This window comes from Scyliorhinus canicula, chromosome 18, assembly GCF_902713615.1.
Source record: "Scyliorhinus canicula chromosome 18, sScyCan1.1, whole genome shotgun sequence".
NCBI classification, from domain to species: domain Eukaryota; kingdom Metazoa; phylum Chordata; class Chondrichthyes; order Carcharhiniformes; family Scyliorhinidae; genus Scyliorhinus; species Scyliorhinus canicula.
Genome location: NC_052163.1, coordinates 9,548,765 through 9,572,526, shown reverse-complemented (window position 1 = coordinate 9,572,526; position 23,762 = coordinate 9,548,765). Strand labels below are relative to the sequence as shown.

The following is a 23,762-nucleotide window of genomic DNA, read 5'->3' as shown; positions in this document are numbered from 1 at the left end:
TTCCTATGCAGAAAGAAGATATTTTGAGTTTCTTCTATGTTTTTTTAAAATCATTTTTATTGGAATTTTTTACAGAAAATATAAAAATATAACAACAAGTATAGCAACAAGCAGTAATATGCAACTAACAGCCCCATAACACCCACAATTCCCCCCATACCGTAACATCACATGTATCACACTCCCCCCACCCCCCCCCCCAACAAGAGAACTTAACCATAAATTAAAATTAAATAAATCAAATTTAAATAAAATAAGCAAACATAATCAACGTCTCCCCCCCCCCCACCCCCCGGGTTGCTGCTGCTACTGTCCCAGTACCCTATCGTTGAGCCAGAAAGTCGAGGAAAGGTTGCCACCGTTTAAAGAACCCTTGCACCGATCCTCTCAGGGCGAATTTGACCTTCTCTAGCTTAATGAAGCCCGCCATGTCATTGATCCAGGTCTCCACGCTTGGGGGCCTCGCGTCCTTCCATTGTAGCAAAATCCTTCGCCGGGCTACTAGGGACGCAAAGGCCAGCACACCGGCCTCTTTCGCCTCCTGCACTCCCGGCTCTACCCCAACCCTAACGATCGCGAGTCCCCATCCTGGCTTGACCCTGGATCCCACCACCCTTGACACCGTCCTCGCCACCCCCTTCCAGAACTCCTCCAATGCCGGGCATGCCCAGAACATATGGGCATGGTTCGCTGGACTCCCCGAGCACCTGACACACCTATCTTCACCCCCAAAGAACCTACTCATCCTCGTCCCAGTCATGTGGGCCCTATGCAGCACCTTGAATTGAATGAGGCTAAGTCGGGCACACGAGGAGGAAGAATTTACCCTCTCCAGGGCATCAGCCCATGTCCCGTCTTCGATCTGTTCCCCCAGTTCCCCCTCCCACTTCGTTTTCAGCTCCTCTACTGACGCCTCTTCCACCTCCTGCATAAGCTTGTAGATATCGGATATCTTCCCCTCCCCGACCCAGACCCCCGAGAGCACCCTGTCACTCACCCCCCTCTCGGGGAGCGCAGGGAATCCCTCCACCTGCCGTCTAGCAAATGCCTTTACCTGCAGATATCTAAACATGTTTCCCGGCGGGAGCCCAAATTTCTCCTCCAACTCCCCCAGGCTCGCAAACCTTCCGTCGATAAACAGGTCCCTCAGCTGTCTAATGCCTGCTCTATACCATCCCTGAAATCCCCCATCCATGTTCCCCGGGACGAACCTATGGTTCCCCCTTAACGGAGCCTCCATCGAGCCCCCCACTTCTCCCCTATGTCGCCTCCACTGCCCCCAAATCTTGAGGGTAGCCGCCACCACCGGACTCGTGGTATACCTCGTGGGAGGGAGCGGCCACGGCGCCGTTACCAGGGCCCCCAGGCTTGTATCCCCACAGGACGCTCTCTCCATCCATTTCCATGCTGCCCCCTCCCCCTCCATCACCCACTTACGCACCATCGACACGTTGGCCGCCCAGTAGTACCCCGAGATGTTGGGCAACGCCAGCCCCCCCCATCTCTACTCCGCTCCAAGAAGACCTTCTTCACCCTCGGGGTGCCATGCGCCCAAACAAATCCCATGATGCTGCTGGTCACCCTTTTAAAAAAGGCCCTAGGGATAAAGATGGGCAAGCACTGGAAGAGGAACAAGAACCTCGGGAGAACCGTCATTTTGACGGATTGCACTCTGCCAGCTAGCAATAGCGGCACCATGTCCCACCTTTTAAATTCCTCCTCCATCTGTTCCACGAGTCTGGTGAAGTTAAGCTTATGAAGAGCCCAACTCCTGGCCACCTGCACCCCCAGGTACCTGAAACTCTTCACTGCCCTCCTGAAGGGGAGCCTCCCAATTCCCTCCTCCTGATCTCCCGGGTGCACTACAAATACCTCGCTCTTTCCTAAGTTTAGCTTATAGCCCGAGAAGCCCCCAAATTCCGCTAACAGCTCCATCACCCCCGGCATTCCCCCCTCTGGGTCCACCACATATAACAGCAGGTCGTCCGCATACAGCGATACTTGGTGCTCCTCCCCACCCCGCACCAGACCCCTCCACTTCCCTGACTCCCTCAACGCCATGGCCAGCGGTTCAATCGCCAGTGCAAAGAGCAGGGGGGACAGGGGACACCCCTGCCTGGTCCCACGATAAAGCCTAAAATACTCCGATCTCCTTCCATTTGTGACTACACTCGCCATCGGCGCCGCGTAAAGCAGCCTCACCCATTTGATGAATCCCTCCCCAAATCCAAACCTCTCCAGCACCTCCCACAGGTACCCCCACTCAACTCTATCAAATGCTTTCTCTGCGTCCAGCGCCACCACTATCTCCGCCTCCCCCTCCAATGCCGGCATCATGATAACATTGAGCAGTCTCCGCACATTCGTGTTGAGCTGCCGCCCCTTGACAAATCCTGTCTGATCTTCATGAATTGCCTCTGGCACACAATCCTCTATCCTGGTAGCCAGGATATTCGCCAGCAACTTAGCGTCTACGTTAAGGAGCAAGATCGGCCTATATGATCCGCACTGCAAGGGGTCCTTAACCCGTTTTAGGATCAAAGAGATCAGTGCCCGCGACAACGTCGGGGGCAAAGCCCCCCCTCCCACGCCTCATTGAAAGTTCGCACCAGCAGGGGACCCACCAGGTCCGCATATTTTTTGTAAAATTCCGCCGGGAATCCGTCCGGCCCCGGGGCCTTACCTGACTCCATTTGTCCGATCCCCCGACTAGCTCCTCCAACTCTATCAGCGCCCCCAGCCCCTCTACCAGCCTCTCTTGAACCCTTGGGAAACATAGCCTGTTCATGAAGCTCTCCATCCCCTCTCTCCCCCTCGGAGGTTCCGACTGGTACAATCCCTCGTAAAAGTCCCTAAAGACCCCATTTACTTCTGTCCCCTTCTGCACTACATTTCCACCCCCATCCTTCACTCCCCCAATTTCCCTAGCCGAATCTCGCCTACAGAGCTGATGCGCCAACATCCTGCTCGCCTTCTCTCCATACTCATATACCGCGCCCTGCGCCCTCCTCCGCTGTGTCTCCGCCTTTCTGGTGGTCAACAAGTCAAAATTGGCCTGCAACCTGCGCCGTTCTCCCAGCAACCCTTCCTCCGGTGCCTCCGCATATCTCCTGTCCACCTCCAGAAGCTCTCCCACCAGTCTCTCCCTCTCCTTCCTCTCCCTCCTTTCCCTGTGGGCCCGGATGGAGATCAGCTCCCCCCGGATCACTGCTTTCAGAGCCTCCCAGACCATCCCCACCTGGACCTCCCCCCCGTATCATTGGTATCCAGATACCCCTCAATACTTCTCCGAACCCTCTTACACACCTCCTCCTCCGCCAGCATCCCCACATCCAGGCGCCAAAGCGGGTGCTGGTCCCGCACCTCTCCCATCTCCAGGTCAACCCAGTGCGGGGCATGGTCTGAAATCGCTATGGCCGAATACTCGGCATCCTGCACCCTCGGGATCAATCCCCTGCTCAGGACAAAAAAGTCTATCCGGGAATAAACCCTATGGACGTGAGAGAAAAAGGAATACTCCCGCGCTCTCGGTCTCCCAAACCTCCAGGGATCCACCCCTCCCATCTGGTCCATGTATCCCCTCAGCACTTTGGCCGCCGCCGGTCTCCTACCCGTCCTTGAACTGGACCGGTCCAGTGTGGGATCCAGCACTGTGTTAAAATCTCCCCCCATAATCAGGCCCCCTGCCTCCAGGTCCGGGATGTGGCCCAACAATCGCCTCATGAAGCCAGCATCATCCCACTTCGGGGCATATACATTCACCAGCACCACCTTCTCTCCCTGCAGCCTACCCCTCACCATGATATATCTGCCCTCCTTGTCCGACACCACCTCAGCCGCTTCAAACGCCACCCTCTTCCCCACTAGAATCGCCACCCCCCGGTTCTTCGCATCCAATCCTGAATGATAAACCTGCCCCACCCACCCCTTCCTCAGACAGACCTGGTCCGCCACCTTCAGGTGGGTCTCCTGGAGCATAGCCACGTCCGCTTTCAACCCCCTTAGATGGGAGAACACCCTGGTTCTCTTAACCGGCCCGTTCAGCCCCCTCACGTTCCAGGTAATCAGCCGGATCAGAGGGCAACCCGCCCCCCTCCCCCGCCGACTAGCCATAGCTTGGCAGATGTTCACCCCAGGCCAGCACACCCCGCTCGACCCGTTCCCCATGGCAATAGCGCCTCTCCTCTTCTCCCCCGGCCCCCATCGGCTCCTTCCTAGTCGTTCCAGCAGCAACCCAGTATCCCCCACCCCCCCCGCGCCCTGCAAGGCTAGGACCCCTCCTAGCCGCGACGCACCCTCCATGGTATTTCCGTGAGTCAGCTGACTTCTGCTGACCCCGGCAGCTCCCGCCAAAACCTATCCCCTCCCGGCATGGGGTCATCCCCCTCTTGCCACACCTCCTTGGCATTGCTGAAGCGCGGGAAAAAAGACCCGTAGAGGCCTCGCCCCCACCGCAAGCTCCACCCCCCTGCCCCGCAGCGCGGGAAACCAGAGGAAAGCCCGCGCTTTCATACTGCCACACCCCACCCTTCTGACGCAGTTCCCCAAAATCCAGTTTCCTCTCGATCCCCAGCCCCGTACAGAAGAGAACATATAGAACACAAACCCCCAACACTCCCCACCTAACCCACAACCATGCCCAACAAACAAACCCACCCGTAAACAGAGCAAACAGAAAACCAGCATACATAACACACATGTCGAAGTTGAAAAAGTTGAAACAGTTGGAACAAAACAGCCACAGCGGAAACAACGCCAGCCAAAGTATGTCCCCAGGCCCTAGTTCGAGTCCAGCTTCTCCGCCTGTACAAAGGCCCACGCCTCCTCCGGGGACTCGAAGTAATGGTGCCGGTCCTTGTATGTCACCCACAGGCGCGCAGGCTGCAGCATTCCAAACCTGACCTGCTTAGCATGAAGCACCGCCTTCGTCCGGTTGAACCCGGCCCGCCGCTTAGCCACCTCCGCACTCCAGTCCTGGTAGATCCTCACTACCGAATTCTTCCATTTACTGCTCCTCTCTTTCTTGGCCCAGCGCAGCACACACTCCCGGTCGTGGAACCGCACCAGCACCGCCCTCGGGGGTTCACCTGCCTTGGGCCTCCTGGCCATCACTCTGTGCGCTCCCTCAAGCTCCAGGGGCAAGTGGAAGGACCCCGCTCCCATCAACAAGCTCAGCATCGTGGTCACATACGCCGGGAGATCCGACTCCTCCAGCCCCTTCGCCAGGCCCAGGATCCTCAGATTCTTTCGCCTCGTGCGAACGTCCAGCTCCTCCAAGCGGTCCTGCCACTTTTTATGAAGTGCCTCGTGCAACTCCACTTTCCCAACGAGGACCACGGCCTCCTCCTCTCTTTCAACGGCCTGCCGCTGCAACTCCCGAATAGACTCCTCCTGGGCCGCCTGGGTCCCAAGCAGCTTGGTCGTAGTTGCATTCATGGAGTCCAGCAGCTCAGCCTTCAGCTCAGCAAAACAACGCAGGAGCGAGGCCTGTTGCTCCTGCGCCCACTTCCACCAGTCCTCGGTGTTGCGCCGGCCGCCATTTTGTTTTTCTTCCCCCGTTTTTTTTGGGGAGTTACTGCAGCCTTTTTCACCATATAGTGTGGGGCAAGTTCTTCCAGGCACCTTCCCCCACCGGGATGCGTAGAAACAGTGCCGTTTGGGGCCCTCAAAACGGCCCAAAAGTCCTTAAATAGCGGGAGCGCCGTCCGCCATTTTGTTTTTCTTCCCCCGTTTTTTTGGGGGAGTTACTGCAGCCTTTTTCTTCTTCCCACTTCGGGTGAGCACCATATAGTGTGGGGCAAGTTCTTCCAGGCACCTTCCCCCACCGGGATGCGTAGAAACAGCGCCGTTTGGGGCCCTCGAAACGGCCCAAACGTCCCTAAATAGCGGGAGCTGACGAACGTGCGGCTTAGCTCCGCATAGCCGCAACCGGAAGTCCCCGAGTTTCTTCTATGTTTTTTTTTGTTTTTTTTTTTGTATTTTTTAAATTTAGAGTACCCAATTAATTTCTTCCAATTAAGGGGCAATTTAGCATGGCCAATCCACCTAGCCTGCACATCTTTGGGTTGTGGGGGCGAAACCCACGCAGACACGGGGAGAATGTGCAAACCCCACACAGACAGTGACCCGGAGCCGGGATCGAACCTGGGACCTCGGCGCTGTGAGGCAACAGGGCTAACCCACTGCGCCACCGTGCTGCCCGAGTTTCTTCTATGTTAACTGCCGCTCTCTTCTCATATCCTCTCTTTGCATCCTATTTTCTTTTTTACTTCCCTTCTCAACTTTCTATATTCAGCCTGGTTCTCATTTGTGTTATCAACCTGGTACCTGTCATGCATACCTTTTTTCTGTTTCTTATACTCTCTATCTTTATTATCATCCATTGAGCTCTGGCTTTGGTTACTCCAATTGTACCTGAACCATTTTCTCTTTAAAGACAGCACATTGTTCTGTTACATTTTTGTTTGTGAATCTTTGATTCCAGTTTACCAGGGCCAGTTCTGTTCTTACTCAACTGAAATTAGCCCTCTTCCAATTAATTATTTTTACTCTAGATTGCTTCTTATCTTTTTCTATAGCTAATTTACAACTTGGGATACTCTGATCGATGTACCCTAAATGCTCCCCCGCTGACACTTGATCCATCATTCCCTCAAACCTGATACAAGAAAACCTCTTTCCTTATTGGGCTAGAAGTATACCAATTGCAAAAAGTCACCTGAAGACTTTTTAAAAACCTCTTACCCTCTCTATCCTTCGCATAATGACCATCTCAACTTGCATTAGGATAATTCAAGTTCCCCATTATAAATACTTTGAGTGGGATTCTCCGACCCCGCGCCGGGTCAGAGAATCGCCGGGGGACTGCGTGAATTGTGCCACGCCGCGATTCTCCGCAGAGCGCGAACAAGGGAGACACCGCGCATGCGCGGAAATTGCGTCGGTGAGACTGTGCATGTGCGGGTTAATGCCGGACCCACTGCTTATGCACGCTTCCCTGGCGCCCATTCCATGGCCGGATCAGCAGCTGGAGCGGCGTGAACCGCTCCAGCGCCCTGCTGGCCCCCTGTAGGGGCCAAAATTGCTGATCCTGGGGTCGTGTTGACGCCGTCGAGAAACCAACACTTGGCCTCAGGATCAGAGAATCCCGCCCTTTATGTTTTAGAATCATAGAATCATACAATTTACAGTGCCGAAGGAGACCATTTGGCCCATCGAGTCTGCACTGGCTCTTGGAGAGAGCACTCTACTTAAGCCCACGTCTCCACCCTATCCCTGTCACCCAACAACCCCACTTTTTGGACACTAAGGGCAATTTATCGTGGCCAATCCACCTAACCTGCACGTATTTGGACTGTGGGAGAAAACTGGAGCACCCAGAGGAAACCCACGCAGACACGGGAGAATGTGCAGACTCCGCACAGACAGTGACCCAAGCCGGGAATCGAACCTGGGACACTGGAGCTGTGAAGCTAACCACCATGCTACCGTGCTGCTCACGTTGTTTCACTTCTTTGTAATTTCCCTGCAAATTTGCTCCTCTATATTTTCCCACTATTTGGTAACCAGGTTTCCTCTGTGGATCTTGTAGAAATTGGAAGTAAGTCACTTGTTCATCTCCAGATGAATAAACCAACTACAGTCAGTTGTATAGAGGATTTGCCTCAAGACTATAGGGCGCGATACTCCGCTGCCCACGACGGGTCGGAGAATAGCGGGAGGGCGTCCCCGACATTTTTCCCGCCCTCCCGCTATTCTCCCCCCCCCCCCCCCCCCCCCCCCACGGCCACCCCACGACACGAATCGCTGCTCGGCATTTTTTACGGCGACCAGCGATTCTCCCCAGGCCGATGGGCCGAGTTCCCAGGCCTTTACAGCCGTTTTTACAGCAGCAAACACACCTGCTTGCTGCCGTCATAAAAACAGCCGCAACATGCCTGTTCTGGGCATCCAGGGCCCCGATTGGCACGGCCGTGGTGGGGCATGGGCCCGCGATCGGTGCCCACCGATCGCAGGCAGTGCATCCGTAACGGACGCACTCTTTCTCCCTCTACCGCCCCGCAGGATCAGTCCGCGGGGCGGCCGAGGCAGATGACGGCCCCGTGCATCCGATTCTCCCCCCCGGGCGGGGCTAGCAGCGGGGGCCCGTGAAGCACGGCATCGCAGCCTTAGCGACCGTCGCTACGTCCGCACGCCAAGCGTCACGCCAGCTGACGCGCACGATGACGTCAGCCGCGCATGCGCGGATTGGACGGCTCCAATCCGCGCATGCGCGGCTGACGTCATCGTGCGCGTCAGCTGGCGTGACGCTTGGCGCGCGGACGTAGCGACGGTCGCTAAGGCTGCGATGCCGTGCTTCACGGGGCCCCGCTGCTAGCCCCGCCCGGGGGGGGGAGAATCGGGTCCCGGGAGGGGGCGAGGAGGCTGCCGTGAAACACGGCCAGTTTCACGGCAGCCTTTACGACTCGCCGCATTTGCGGAGAATCGCGCCCATAGAAGGTACATATCTTCTAACAAGTTGAGGTGGTCATCCTGCGAAGGATAAAGAAGAGTTTTTAAAAAAGTCTTCAGGCGGGTTTTCGCGATTTGGTATACTCGGAAGGAAGGTTGAAGAGGATAAATAACGTGAGAGAAAATCTACAAGGTGTGATTCATTCATACAACAAACATCTTTGTCCCTGGTGCTTTTTATATTCTAGTCAATTGTTTAAGTGCTACCATGACCAGTTATTTTGCCTGTTTAAAGGCAGCAAGGTGGCACAGCGGGTTAGCCCTGCTGCCTCACAGCACCGAGGTCCCAGGTTTGAATCCAGCTTTAGGTCACTGTCCATGTGGAGTTTGCACGTTCTCCCTGTGTTTGCGTGGGTTTCGCCCCCACAACCCAAAGATGTGCAGGGTAGGTGGATTGGCTGCGCTAAATTGCCCCTTAATTGGAAAAAAATAATTGGGTACTCTCAATTTATAAAAAGAAAAAAAAATGTTTTGGCTGTTTACATTACCCTTAATTATGTAATCTTGGAGAATTGCCAAACTGCATTCTATTTTTTATAAAGCAGATTTGAAAGCAAGTCGACATATATCATCTTCCAATCTTATATTCAAAGAAGAATTATTCAGTTATTGTTTAATACCCAGATTATTGTACTATCTCCCTCTAGACTTACTAAATATGACAACTGAGAACAGATGGCTACCTCAACATTTGAACAACTAAATTTTAAAGTAGCTTCTACCATGCAACATTTACAAAACTATCTGTGATATTCATGCAGTGCAAAATAGGTTAAGAAATTTAGAACATTAAAAAATGAATACACAAGAGTATAAATATCACTTATGCTCATTTTCTCTTTATTTGGTTGTCACAATAAATTATCTTCCGAATCACATAGTAACACCCCTAATAGTAGTGAAGCTAGTGCATCATTTCATAATCCATGAATGAAACTGGATTAAACATTAGACTGATACAAGAATAAAACTATCCATAAGCATGAACATTCAGAATATAAATATATTAACAATTGTCTGAAGGAACTAGATGCATAAAGTAAACCACTGTTCTCTTTACAATTTACTCTTATGTTGTGTACCAGTCTCTACCTTACTAGGATTAAACATTCAATTGCCTGAAATTCAGGTATTTTAAAATCTTAGCTTGAGCAATTTGAAACACTGATGCTTTGCCAATTCTGTGAGTCATTAGAATGTGACCCATAGAACATTATAGATTAATAGAATCAAAGAATGGTTGCAGTGCAGAAGGATGTTATTCGGCTCCTTCTGTTCATGCCAACTGCCTGTCAGATCAACTCTGCTCCCCTGCCCTTTCTTAATTGCCTGGCAGTTTTATTCCCTTCAGGAATTTCTCCAATTCCCTTTTGAAAGCCATGATATTCTCTGCCTCTGCCACATTCTCAGGCAGTGCATTTCAGATCCTAACCATTCACTTCATCAAACAAATTCCTGGGGTTCACATGACGCGAGCACAGGAGCGGATGCATTTTCATGAGCTCCGGCTCTGCTCATCTTTTAACCTTTTATTAAAATCGGTGAGCATATTACTTTTCTGCCTTTTCCTAGTTTGCGTAGTTTTTACAATGTTCGAGAATTTGTTGGTCAGTGTTTTGGTATTATTGAATCAAGACAAAATGCTTAAATCATCGTTGATCCATTCTGGCTGGAAGGAGTTGGGGTGGGGCCTTGTCTTCCGTGACGCAGCTACTTTTAGGAGGTCTCCTGTCCTGATGGTGCGGTGTATGCCAACGGATAATGGCTGCTTTTGACTATATTAATCTGTTTGAATGTCTCGGCTCTGCAGTGCAGGTCATCAAAGTCCAATTTCAAGAGTTGTGAGCCCCTTTCATGGAAGCATTGGAGGCGCACGAGGAGGTTCTTGTTACAGAGAGAGCATAGTCCATGGAGCACATTAAATCCTGCCCAGGGTGGAATTGGCCTCCTGATCCCTGGCCGTGTTGTCCTGTTCCTGAAGTCAGTTGAGAGAGGTTAGACATGGCTGAGCGCCTGGGTCATCACTCCCTGTTGGGGCCTAGGTTGTTGACCATCTGGGTTCAGGTAAGACGACATATCGGAAGCAATGAGATTTCTTGCTTCGATCATTGGAATCTGTGGAAGATCCTGAAGATTTCCCATTATTTTTGATCTTGCTTTATCCTTGATCTACTTTCTTTGTGCGCCAGTGGAGAAGTCTTTATTCTGATAATGGCCTCGCATTTCAGTTGTCATCGTATGCTTTGCTCCCTGATAAGTATGTGTTGTCCATTGATGTTATCAATATATTTGCTTGTTGTCAATATATTTTATTGCTTGGGTGTGATGTCCTACACCATTGGTTATCCTGATTTAATGCAATGCTGAATGTTGAGTTCGGGATTTGTACACAGTCTCCTTATCCTAATGTATCCTTGATGGGAAGATGAGCAGAGCCAGAGCAGGATGAGGGGAAGTGGAGGGGAGGAGAGGGGTTGGTAGGACTTTTTCTGTCCTCACTATGTTTGAGGAAGATTCCCCCCAGAGTGAGGTAATCTGTTATTTTGGTTTAGTGCGGCTCTGGCTTAATCCTACTCGTAATAAATGTCCATATGCTGAAGAATGAAGAACAATCATAAATCCAGAGATTTAAAAATAACTATTCTCAAGAAATAATCATTGAATGCAACAACTCATCAACAAGTAAGAAAAAAGTTTCTAACTTATCTGAGAAGTTAGCTATATTAACATTTCAGGAATACTTTCCAAATAGTCTAATCATCATAGTCAATAAACTCTATAGTCCGGCTCTGGTCACTGTCCGTGTGGAGTTTGCCCATTCTCCCCGTGTTTGCGTGGGTTTTGCCCCCACAACCCAAAGATGTGCAAGATAGGTGGATTGAACACGCTAAATTGCACTTAAACCATCACTTTCACCCTATCTCCATAACCCAATAATCATTCCTAACCTTTTTGGACATGAAGGGCAATTTAGCATGGCCAATCCACCTAACCTGCACGTTTTTGGACTGTGGGAGGAAACCTGAGAACCCGGAGGAAATCCATGCAGACACAGGGGGAACGTGCAGACTCAGCACATACAGTGACCCAGCAGGGAATCGAACCTGGGACCCTGGCGCTGTGAAGCCACAGTGCTAGCCACTTGTGCTACCGTGCTGCCCAATATCTTAACAATTACACACAGATTTTAAGATTAACACGGATTTCAAAGTACATCTTATGCTACAATGGTCTCATGAACACAAAATCCCTTTTAAGCACACAGTTTGGCTAGCTGTGGTCCAATACACTTATCTTTAATGTTTAACAACTATAAATCCCTTAAAACTATCTTTGTTTTCCCAACACTGCACAAAGCACAATATTTTGCACCATCGAGTATTGGGATGTAGGTTACAGCTCACAATCGTCAACACAAGAATATTCTAGGCTCAGAAAGTGAATGAAAATTTTTTTATGTAATTGAAAATATGTTGCACCAGCAGACAATCCTGGAAAATACATGAATAATACCACCAAGTTTAATTAAAACATATCACACAAATATGAGATCTATCAGAAGTAGGGTTTTGCCAACAGTCTATTTTCTGTTGCCTGAAGTAAATCTTAAAATAGATTTGGATACGCTGAATTAAAAGTATGTTTATGCACAGATTTATCTAATCTTATTTCCTTGAAAGCCCACAGCTTGTTTAACATTCTGTAATTTTATACAGTCATTGATCTTTTAAGCTGCCAAATCAGTCATAACATTGCGTATTGATTAATAGCTCTTCTGACCAAATAAATGGATTTCAGAATCTGGTTTATCAAACTAGACAACCTGAATTTAGCCACTATTATGATTAACAATACATCTACGGGGCAGCATGGTGGCGCAGTGGGTTAGCCCTGCTGCCTCACGGCACCGAGGTCCCAGGTTTGATTCTGGGTCACTGTCCATGTGGAGTTTGCACATTCTCCCCGTGTCTGCGTGGATTTCGCCCCCACAACCCAAAGATGTGCAGGGTAGGTGGATTGAACACGCTAAATTGTCCCTTAATTGGAAAAAAAATGAATTGGGTACTCTTAAAAAAAAATGTTTTTAAACAATACATCTACACTTTTGAGCTGCTACACGTGTTAGAATAGGGCTTTTGAGGTTGGATCAGTACTACCCAATTCCAACAACTACTGTATATAGTACATTACAGGTTTTCAATAACAGAAATATTGATGCAACAAATATTTAACCCCGAAAATAATGTTTTATCTGGTTTGCAAATATAGGGCGACATTCTCCAGCCTCATTACGCTCTCGCTCAAGCAAAACTAGGCCAGTGAATAGCGGGAGAGGCCAAGAATGAGATCCGCGCTGGGCGTCAAACAATTTGCGATGCAACCATCCCGCTCCTTTAGGCGAAATCGGGATTTTGCCATAGCATGGCAAGCAACTACTTATCACCACTTCAATCCAATTTCCATACAAACAATGAGAGCGACCCCATATCCAACGGCCTCAAGTCATTTAGCAGCCTCCCCAGCAAGTGCTGATTAGTACTCCTTTTGAAAACCATGAACCTGGCGGAAGGGCTTCTGTGGGGAGACGAGGAGGTGAGTAGCAACCTTTGCTCAAAGGCAAAGAGCCATGGTGAGCCTGACTTGCCAGCCCAATGCTCGGCAGGAGGTGGGGGACCCTTCGCAAGGGTGGGCAATCGCTCGCGGCACCACCATGCCAACCCCTGGATCCCAACCCCATTCTGCCCATCTGCCCCACCGATCACCCATAACCCCCACCGACTGCTGCGGACTCTGGCTGCGTGGCTGAAGGCTATCGCTACTAGGGAATTGGCAATTCTAAGTAAGTGAGCACTTGACACATGCCAAGTGGTTTCCCGTGGGTGAGCGGGTCATGTAGCATGTGGGAGTCATTGTCTAGCATTCCAATCGCACCTTGATGCCTGGACACTGTGTCTGAGTACAGCGGGAGGCAACAGCACACATGCAGCAGACAACATCTGAAACACCCAGGGGAAGAGACAGAGTTCCAGAGGCTGGGTGAGCGCCATTGCGGACGAAAGTGATAGAGGCATCATAATGGTTGTGTAAAAAGTTGTTTTATGTGCTGTACAATACCCATTCCTGACAGTGCCCCACAACCCCAACCCGCAACCCCTTTTTCAACCCCTCCCCTCAGTGATCCTCAATGTACTTGGCCTCCTAGCTCTACCACTACGTCTTGGTGTTTCCCCAAGATGCACATCTGAAGTGGAGGCAGTCAGCTGCTTGCCCCGTGGTCCTCTATGCCCCTAGCGGGCGTCCTCTGGGAACTCTGGGGCCGTGCCGCCCTGTCCCATGTACTGCCTGTGAGACATGGCCTCATCAGAGGGGTGGAACTCGGGGGAGCTAGCGGCCACCGTCGCCACTCCATGGGACGGGTCTGGATTGGCACTCAGCTCCGCCTCCTCCAAGATCTCGTGAGGCGTCAGGATCTGGAACCCACCCATTGAGGTTGGGATCCAGATTTGCATATTCAAGTGTGCTGACAGGCTCACTTGGACATACCCTCGTGGGAGTGACCCAAGGCGCGGGTTCAAACCCCCGCGCCTCGGAGACCCCGAGCAAGCACCGTTTAGCACTGGTGTACTTGGGGTGTACCCAGGGTCCCCTGGGTGGTCAGGCTCTGGGCAGATGGTACCGTGGCACCCCAATGCCAGCCTAGCATCCTGGCAATGACAGATAGGTGCCACCATGGCACTGTCATGGCTGCCTAGGGTGCACTGCAGGCTGGCTGAGGCACTGCCAAGCTGGGGGTGCCTTGGTGGCATCTATGTCGGGGATCGGGCTTAGGGTGCCCTGCCCTTTTGAAGGGAGGTGTATTGGGTTCGATGACCTCCTTATAGATGAGTTGGGGCATTGGGGGTGTGTGGAGGCCATGGTGGGGAGGGGTGGGGGGGGGGGGTCTAGAGATCGGGGTGCCATTCAAAAATGGCACCCCATCTCTTCCTGCAGTGGCCAGCACAACTCGTTAGTGTAGGATATGGAGCTAAGAGTGGCCTCTACAGGGCATTTCTCACTGAAATGAAGTAGAGTCCCATTTAATAGCAGGGTCATCAGCGTCAGGAAACGTGGTTAAACGCGCTAAACACAGGACTTAGGTTTAAGGAGTGTCTTAAAGGGGCAAAGTATGGTAGAAAGGTGAAGAGGTTTAAGGGGGAAATTTCAGAATTTGGGGCCGAAGCAGCAAAAGGCATGGTGATGATGGAGCTATTAAAACCATCACAGATCAAAGGATTACAGGGCAGGAGGAGGTAATCTCGAAAGATAAGGAGGGATGACTCTACGGAGGTACTTGAAGGCAATGATTAAAATTTTCAAAGTAAAGCAATGATTAGAATTTTAAAAGTGAAGCAATTCCCTCCATACTTTACCCCTATCTTTGTGACTCATTGGGTTGGATTCTTCCGCCCCACCCGCTGCAAGATCACCACGGTGAGATACGGACAATGGAAAAGTCCACTGTACCCCGATCTCCAGACCACACCCCCACCAGGGCCTCCACACCCCTCCCAATGGCTCAACTCACCTATAAGGAGGTCATCGAACCCAATACACCTCACTTCATAAAGGGCAGGGCACCCCGAGCCCGATCCCCGACATAGATGCCACCAAGGAACCGCCAGCCTGGCTCCCTGGCTGTGCCCCAGCCAGCCTGCAGTGCCACCTAGGCAACCATGACAGTGCCAGGGTGGCATCCATGAGTGTACCTTTGAAAGAAATGGGTGTTTCAGAAATGTACCTTTAAGAAATGGGTGTTTATCAGTGCTGTCAGAGTGTGGGTGGAGCTGGGCTGTCTGTCAGCCTTTTACTTTTGATTTTGGCTGTTTGCTGCAGGGTGTGTTTTAGTTTTGTTTTCGGAGCTGGACAGCTGCAGCCACAGCCAGAATGGGTATTAGTCTCTCTCTCTCTATAATCTAAAAACTGTAAATCAATCCTTTGGTGATTTAAAACTAATAACTGCTCTCAGTAGTGACTTTAACCTGATGTGCTTCTGTTTAAAGTTTTTTTTTAAAGTCTTATGAATGTTAAAAGGACAGCTTAAGGATTACTTAAAGTTGTATTCTTTGGGGTTGTATTTGAATTAATGTTTGCTAAGATGTTCACTGTATGTTTTAAAAAGGTTAACTTGAGTTAATAGAATAAACATTGTTTTGCTTAAAATAATACTTTTCCATTTCTGCTGTACCACACCTGTAGAGTGGGCCGTGTGCTCCCCATACCACAATCTATTAAAAGTTGTGGGTCAGGTGAACTCCATGATACACTTTGGGGTTCTCTAAACCCTGGCCCATAACACCCATCAGGCATTGCCAAGATGCTTGGCTGGCATTGGGGTGCCGGGGTACCATCTGCCCAGAGCCCGACCACCCAGGGGACCCTAATCGCCTGGGAGCCAGTGAGCAGAGGGTGAACACGACTTAGTGTAAGTTAAGATACGGGAAGCAGAGTTTTGAACGAGCTCAAATCTAAGTATGGTGAAAGCTGGGCCAGACAGCAAAGCTTTGGAACAGTCAAGTCTAGAAGGAAAAATGTCAGGTTGAGACTTTCAATATCAGATGAGCTGAGGTGTTTGCCACCGGACCACCGAAAAGCAACTCCTCCTACTGAGTTGGCGCATTAAATAAATAGAAGATTACTAAGTAGACAACACATATCCTATACTTCCATCAACGGCGGGCACCAAGGAGTCAAACAATTAAGCAAAGACTCAAATGGAGTAGGAAATTAGCTGGTTGCATATTCTTTGAATTATTTATAAAGGATTTTGTTTGGATAACGGAACATAAGATTTTGTTGGGAACTAATATATTGATTTATTTCGCAAGACAGGTGGGATACAGGACATCCCATTGGTAAGGAATCAGTGTTTGCAGAGTGGACCATAAGATTGTTGATTGAAGATCATAAGCGTTATTTTAACAAAAATCTATCAATCACTTCTTCACATAGTCTGCCTTGCCAAGTAGTAGGGACAACCAATTATGCTTCCTCTTCATCCCCCTCAGCTAAAGTGGAGGTGATTCTTCAAGTCCCATATGCAAAGTGTTCTTTTGCATTTATATTCTGTCTTGAACATATTAAAACACACCAAGACATTTTACACAAACATAATCAAACTAAATTTTAACACCTGAGCTACACAAGGGCTGTTTAGCACACTGGGCTAAATGGCTGGCTTTGAAAGCAGACCAAGGCAGGCCAACAGCACGGTTCAATTCCCGTAACAGCCTCCCCAAACAGGCGCCGGAATGTGGCGACTAGGGGCTTTTCACATTAACTTCATTGAAACCTACTCGTGACAATAAGCGATTTTCATTTCATTCACAAGGAGATATAGACAGATGATCAAAAGCTTGGTCAAAGAGATATGTTTTAAACAGTATCTTAGAGGAGTGCAAGGCAAAGGCGTCCAAGGTGTTTTTTTCTTCAAAGTGTAGGGTCGAGATGGCTGAAAGCACATTCACCAATAGCGTATGATCAAAATAGTGGTTTCTCAAAAGGTCAGATTTGGAGGAGGCTAGAGTTCTTGAAGGGTTTTAAGACTCAATGAGTGGGTTTCTCCAGCTGCGTCCGCCTGGCGAGCGGAGAATCTCCCCCAGGTCAATGGGACTTTTCCATTGTCCACGTACCGTCGGTGGCAATCTTGTGGTGGGTGGGGTGGAAGTATCCAGCCCAATGAGCAAAGTATGGAGAGGATTGAAAACAAGAATGAGAATTTTAAAATTGATTTTTTTTGTCGGGCCAAGAGCCAACGTAGGTGTGAAAACTTGGTGCGAGTTAGGAAATGAGCAGAGTTTTCAATGACCTCCTGTTTAATAAAGAGGCAAAATGTGAGGTTCACCAGGATAGTGTTGGAATAGTCAAGCCTAGCAGGCAACAAAATATGGATGAAGGTTTCAGCAAATCAACTAAGGCAATGGCAGAGTTGGGTGATGTTATCGAGGTGGCAGTAGGTGATTATACAAATGCTTAAAATATATTCTTTCATGGGATGTGATCATTACTGACCAGGCCAGCATTTGTTACCCTCCTTCAATGCTTTTCAGCTAAGCTTGCTGGGCCATTTCAGAAGGCAGTTGAGCCAACCACCTTGCTGTGGATTTGAAATCACATGTAAGTCAGACCTGGTAGGATGGTAGGTTTCGTTCCCTAAAGAACATGAATGAACCAGATGGGTTTTTACGACAATCCATAATAACTGTCGCGGTCACCATTACTGAGACTAGTTTTATATTCCAGACTTATTAATTGAAAGCAAATTCCACCACCTGCCTTGGTGGGATTTGAACTATTGCCCCCAGGACCTTAGCCTGGCCTTCCAGATTACTAGTGCAGCAACATCTTTGTTTGGAAGCTAATTTCTGGATCAAATGTAATACCAAAATTACATTGGGTCTGGCTCAGCCTCAGTTTCCAGGAAGAGGGATGGAATTGATGATTAGGAAACAGTTTGTGGCTGGGACCAAAGATGACTCCAATAATCCCCATATTTGGTTGCATGAAATACTGTTCATCCACTACTACGTGTTGACAATGTAGTGTGACAATTTAGAGACAGTGGAAAGGTTCAAGAGAGGTAGCGAGCTGATCGTCGATACTTCCTCATGGCTATACAGTTGGACCCCACCTGATCAATCAAGGAATCAGCAGCATCCTAGAACAAAATTATCTTCTGCTCCATTGCAACTTCAACGGAGACAAAAGTTGAATTTTCACTCCATCTTGTTGTGCGAGTTTGTTGCTGACATAAATAGTCACACAGCAAGAGTTATCCATAGTTTCCCAACAGCCATTCACTCATTCTAGTTGATCATAGGAATCGTGGTGGCACTGTGAACTTTCAAAAAATGAAAGCATCATGATTTCTGCCAGTGTCTCGAAGTTGCTTGCATTATTCGGTTTTGGGTGGTTCAGTAATAAAAGAGAATCCTTTAGAGTCATACATGCCCCACGATATTATAAGGCACTCTGATGGGTGCGAATAAAACTGTGCACTTTTCGAAACCTGGAAGAAATGCTGTATCCTCCTGAATTGATGCTTTCCTTCCGTGGGGAATGTGACACACATTGCTCCGGCAAACGAGGTTCCAAATGCCTTCCTAATGAACTGCTGTGCAGTTTCTGATTAATCTGGCAAATGTTGCCTGTGACGGCTTGATATAATCATCTGCTCTAAATGTTCAGTGTAGTGCTGCTTAGACCATAAACAGGCAAGATGTGGTCTGTAGCTCAGGCTTCAGTAGATAACACAATTCAAGGACATCCTCCCTGTTGACACAGAAGTTGAAAATGCATCTCTGAGACACGCCTAAGTTGTTGAGTCTGGATCAGAATATGTCATTTCTGGCTTTTTTTGTTCTTTATTCGTTCATGAGATGTGGGCGTCGCTGGGCCAGCATTTATTGCCCATCCTTGAGGGAATTTAAGAGTCAATCGCATTGCTGTGGAATCACATGTAGGCCAGACCAGGTATGGATGACAGATTTCCTTCCTGAAAAAATATTAGTGACCCAGATGGGCTTTTACGACAGTTGACAATGGTTTCATGGTTATCATTAGACTATTCATTCCAGATTTTTATTGAATTCAAATTTCACCATTTGCCCTGGTGAGATTCAAACCCCAGTCCCAGAGCATTAACTTGGGTCTCTGGATTATTAGTCCAATGACAATACCACTACACCACTGCCTACCATACTGTGTGTAGATGAGCATCAGAAACCTTAGGTGAAGGCAAACCGGTCTTTCTTCCCTCTGCAAACAACTTTTTCTCTTCTAAATCCAGGAGAGGCATTGGCAGGCCCGATGGAATATCTGTGATAAGCAATGAACTGACAGCTGCAGGGGCAAATAATTGCAACTAAGTGTTGCGAAAGAAATACGCAAAGACATATTGAATTGCAGGGTATCGTGTTAAGCAGTGGGAAACAATGTAAGCACACTGTAAGCACAATGGCAGCACGGTAGCATAGTGGTTAGCACAGTTGCTTCACAGCTCCAGGGTCCCAGGTTCAATTCCCGCTTAGGTCACTGTCTGTGCGGAGTCTGCACGTTCTCCGTAGACCTGGGGTTTGAATCTCACCAGGGCAAATGGTGAAATTTGAATTCAATAAAAATCTGGAATGAATAGTCTAATGATAACCATGAAACCATTGTCAACTGTCGTAAATCCACGTGTCTGCGTGGATTTCCTCCGGGTGCTCTGGTTTCCTCCCACAGTCCAAAGATGTGCTGTTAGGTGGATTACCATGATAAATTGCCCTTAGTGTCCAAAAAAAGATTAGCTGGGGTTACGAGGATAGAGTGGAGGTGTGGGCTTAAGTAGAGTGCTCTTTCCAAGAGCTGGTGCAGACTAGATGGGCTGAATGGTCTCCTTCTGCACTGTAAGTTCTATGATAATTGGTTTGAAAAATTCAGCCAAAAATAGCAAAATCCAAGTCTCAAGAAATGTAGCAGCCTAGCAGTCATAACCTGGGGTTAAGCAGGTCATGGGACACATATGAGACTGGGGGATTGATATCCCCAATGGGGAATACACATTCCCCCACTGAGGGGCGGGGCACCCCTTCTACATTCTGTATGAAACCGGAAGGCCATGAACTGTGAGGGAACTCCTGTAGTAGAGTAACTGCTCTGTACTTTTATTGCATTAAACCTTTTTCTTTTGACTCAACCTGATTTGTCAGTGTGGACTCCTTTCTGAACCTTATAAGCTGGTGTAGCTCAATGGGCTAGATAGCTGGTTTGTGATGCAGAACAAGACCAGCCGCGTGGGTTCGATTCCCGTACCAGCTTACCCGAACAGGCGCCGGAATGTGGCGACTAGGGGCTTTTCACAGTAACTTCATACTTGTGACAATAAAAGGTTTTTTTTTTTCAATACTCACCTTATGTGATGGAGCACTGAATCAAACAATTTGGGAGACATCCTTGTGCTCATTTTATGTAGGTACCCAGTGAGATAGGTCTGCTTTACTGAGAACCATGATGAACTTACCATTGGACCAATTAACCAATTGCCATGTTAACTGAATACCCCTTCTCCTACAGAATTAAAAAATCAGCATCATGTTTGGGGCCTATCAGCCTGATTTGCCGTGTCTTTACACTCTGCTAGTGAAGGGCTGCTCCGAAGAAGACCGTGGGAAATCAGAGTACTGTGTACAATTAATTCCTTTCAAACAATAGTCAAAAAAGTTTATTGAGGTTTTATTTCCGTGACTAATTTTATCGTTTACAAGTTTTATTACAAACCACATGAAATACTGCCCTTGAACAAATTCTCATTCAATCTACTTTTTTTTTCAGTTTCATTTTAATCCTTTCTGAGTTACAAAACCAATGTACAGAAACAAGGCAAGTCCTAATCCATTTCCTTGCTTGCTCCAGAAACCAATTCAAATTCAAATTGAATCCAATTCATGGTCCCCACAAAAGAGGCAAACTAGATCCAAACTGCAAATAAACTGCAAACAATAGCATTAAAGCTGATCTTGGTCTTGATCCTGCACTTAATCTTAACCAAAGGCCAACCTACTTTATATATGTTTATTTACAAAGCATGCATGTGAAAAGATCATACAAAGAAGTCATCAAATTAGATTGGTTACCATCCTGTTTCACTTCAAATTACTTAACCTCTGAATTATTCAATGTTCATTAATAAAACCTTGAGCATCTTTTGCAATAGAGGTCATAACTTGGTATGGTGCTGCACTATTAGATCTCAACTAACCTAAATTATAGTGTTCTCTAAACCCATTACATGAAAATTAGCACAATCACACAGATCTATATAAATCCTTGTTTATAAAATGATGTTGCTAGGTTCTTTACTTGGGTTGGAGACAACCGTAAGTACTGGCTTCTTTCATCTTTTTCTAAGAATTATTAGCTGAATACATGTATCACGGCCAACTGACTTGTTGTTTAAATTTTTAAACAAAAAAATGGCAATTATAATTTTAAAAAGAGATGACTGTATTCCTCAACTCGTAAAAGTTCACAGTATCTTGCTCAGAATAATTCTAATGAAACATTCCAAATGTATTTTTTTCAAAAAATTGGAATGGAGAAATAAAACTAAGGTTGATATTGATCTTTTCTAATGCATGCGCAGGGGCTCCACTTGAGCTCTAAATGTTTCAGACCAAAAGGGGGTAAACAAGATCAGTTTCACTTCGGCGCCATCTGGTGACAGTAGTGGATGGATGAATGCGTTGTCCTCCACGATAAAACGTATTCATATATTTATGTTTACCATGCGCTATTCTAACATTAAAATATTACTTTCTTTTTAATTAAGTTCAATCTATGCAGTTAAAGGTATACCGTATTGTAATAATTCAGTGGCCGTGTCAGAAGAATAAGAACCCGTATTGAAGTGGAAAATTTAAACAAAGGCAACCTGCATGCAAAAAAATGCTTTGGTGTGTAACTCGCCCCACTCCAACCCTCGGAGGCGACTCACAGCTCGCCAGCAACCACTTTCACCAATTTTCCTCAACTTATCTGTTTCTTTTCAAATTAAGGCATTGTTAAAAAGCAGACTTCCAGTAAGGCGGGGAAGCTTTCCATTGCGTTTAAGACGCAGCCCCGCGGTTTGTGCACACAGCGCAGTCATATGATTTCCATTATATGTGATAGCAATGCTTTACAGTACATACATGTATAATCCGAAACAAATGGAACATTTCCTATTTCTAACAAGCGATTGCAAACGCGTTCAAATCTCAATCAAAGCCACCAAAACAATTCAACCGTTACCCGGCGGAAATACGACATAAAATAAAAATGTTTGATCGGGCATGCATGTTCTTTTATAAAAAGCCCACCATTAAATATGTACCATGTGAGCTATGCTTACCTCCTCTACTGTCAGGGGCATACAAATCCTGAACTCCTTCACCACCATAGTCCTTCCTCGAGAGACTCTTTTCCTCCCTTGAAACTCGTAATGTAACTCGGGTTACTGTTGTTAAAACGGAGTCACTGCACAGTAAATGAGGTGAAACAAATCAACCGTTAGCTTCTGAAGGTTCATGCATCAAAACACAATCGAGTCCAGTCTTCGCTACCTTTCAGATCCTGTTTCAAGTTCAGATCATGTGAATACAATGTGTCGAAACGGACTGAAACAGCTCCTTTCCGACCATTACTTGCAATCGTGTGTTGTTTGAGGGGCAGGAAAAACAAGGAAGAGAACACTTTCATTCCAGCAGAGTCATTGGCAAGACAACCTTAAGGATGCATTAACCCACCAAAACGTTGGTGCGTTAACACTACACAACGCCACAGCAGGACTTTCTTGTTCCTTCAGTTTTTCCTTCCCCAAATAAAAGCAAACTCGGCGTATTTCCTGTTTCAGGAACACGGAACGACAGGATATCTTCCTTGCATAACACAACAAATTAGCTCCGCTTTTTTACACCAGCTCTCCTTGCAGATCTTGATGGGTATTATGTGTCCGATGACTACAACAGTTGAAGCTTTTGCACAACTCCCCGCAGTTTCTTCAATGACGGCAGCAGGAAGGACAGTGATTCAGTCCAATAGGAATAAACTCGTCTGGAAAGTGGAAAATTCAAACAAAATATCACGTCTTTAATAAAAAGAGATTTAAAATTGTTACTTGTCGCGTAATAGGAATAGTTTGTTCGGTCAAACAAGTATTTAAAAATGCGGACTCTGAGTGTAAATAACGTGAATAGTAATCTTTCGGTTATGGGTCAAAACAAATAAATATTGGCCAATTTATCAAATGTTATCAATGCTGTGCACTTTTTGAAAACTAAAATTTGATGCTGATTTATCATTTTTCTTTCATCTCGTTTTTCAAATTCTGTATCTTAAACAATTTATTTGACCAAATATTGCAAAAATATATTCACAGAAACTATCCTACCAACGTGTTAAGACAACTGAATTCCTCCGAAAACACGTTAAGCTAATTCTAATAGCAATACAGGATATATGATAAAATATTTAAGGATGATTAATAATTACTAAGGTTTTACTTAGATAAAAATATCTTTTTTGAAAAATGGTGATAATTACAATAAATGTCCACATTTTACAGAAGAGTTACAGAACAGTACAGCACAGAAGATTTTCAAATATATCTTGTCACGACTGTAGTCTGTAAAGCTATTATACATCACCAATGGTAAAGTGCATCCATTTTTAGCACCACAAAAACTAATTATCTGGCC

The 23,762-nt window shown here is 47.3% G+C and overlaps 1 protein-coding gene across 5 annotated transcripts in view; it reads right to left on the bottom strand.

The window, feature by feature from the left end:
- The window catches only part of pitpnc1a (phosphatidylinositol transfer protein cytoplasmic 1a), a 384,643-nt gene that overhangs the window by 353,719 nt on the left and 7,162 nt on the right, over positions 1-23,762 (bottom strand). For 2 of the 5 annotated variants that reach the window (XM_038776790.1, XM_038776792.1), the window contains exon 2: positions 22,418-23,118. Coding sequence is in view for 3 of the 5 variants with exons in the window: in XM_038776792.1 (XP_038632720.1) it covers positions 22,418-22,465 (48 nt within the window). In the remaining 2 variants the exon portion in view is untranslated. Of the gene's footprint in view, positions 1-22,417; positions 23,119-23,762 lie in introns of those variants that run through there. The other 3 variants (XM_038776787.1, XM_038776789.1, XM_038776791.1) reach the window with 3 other exon arrangements.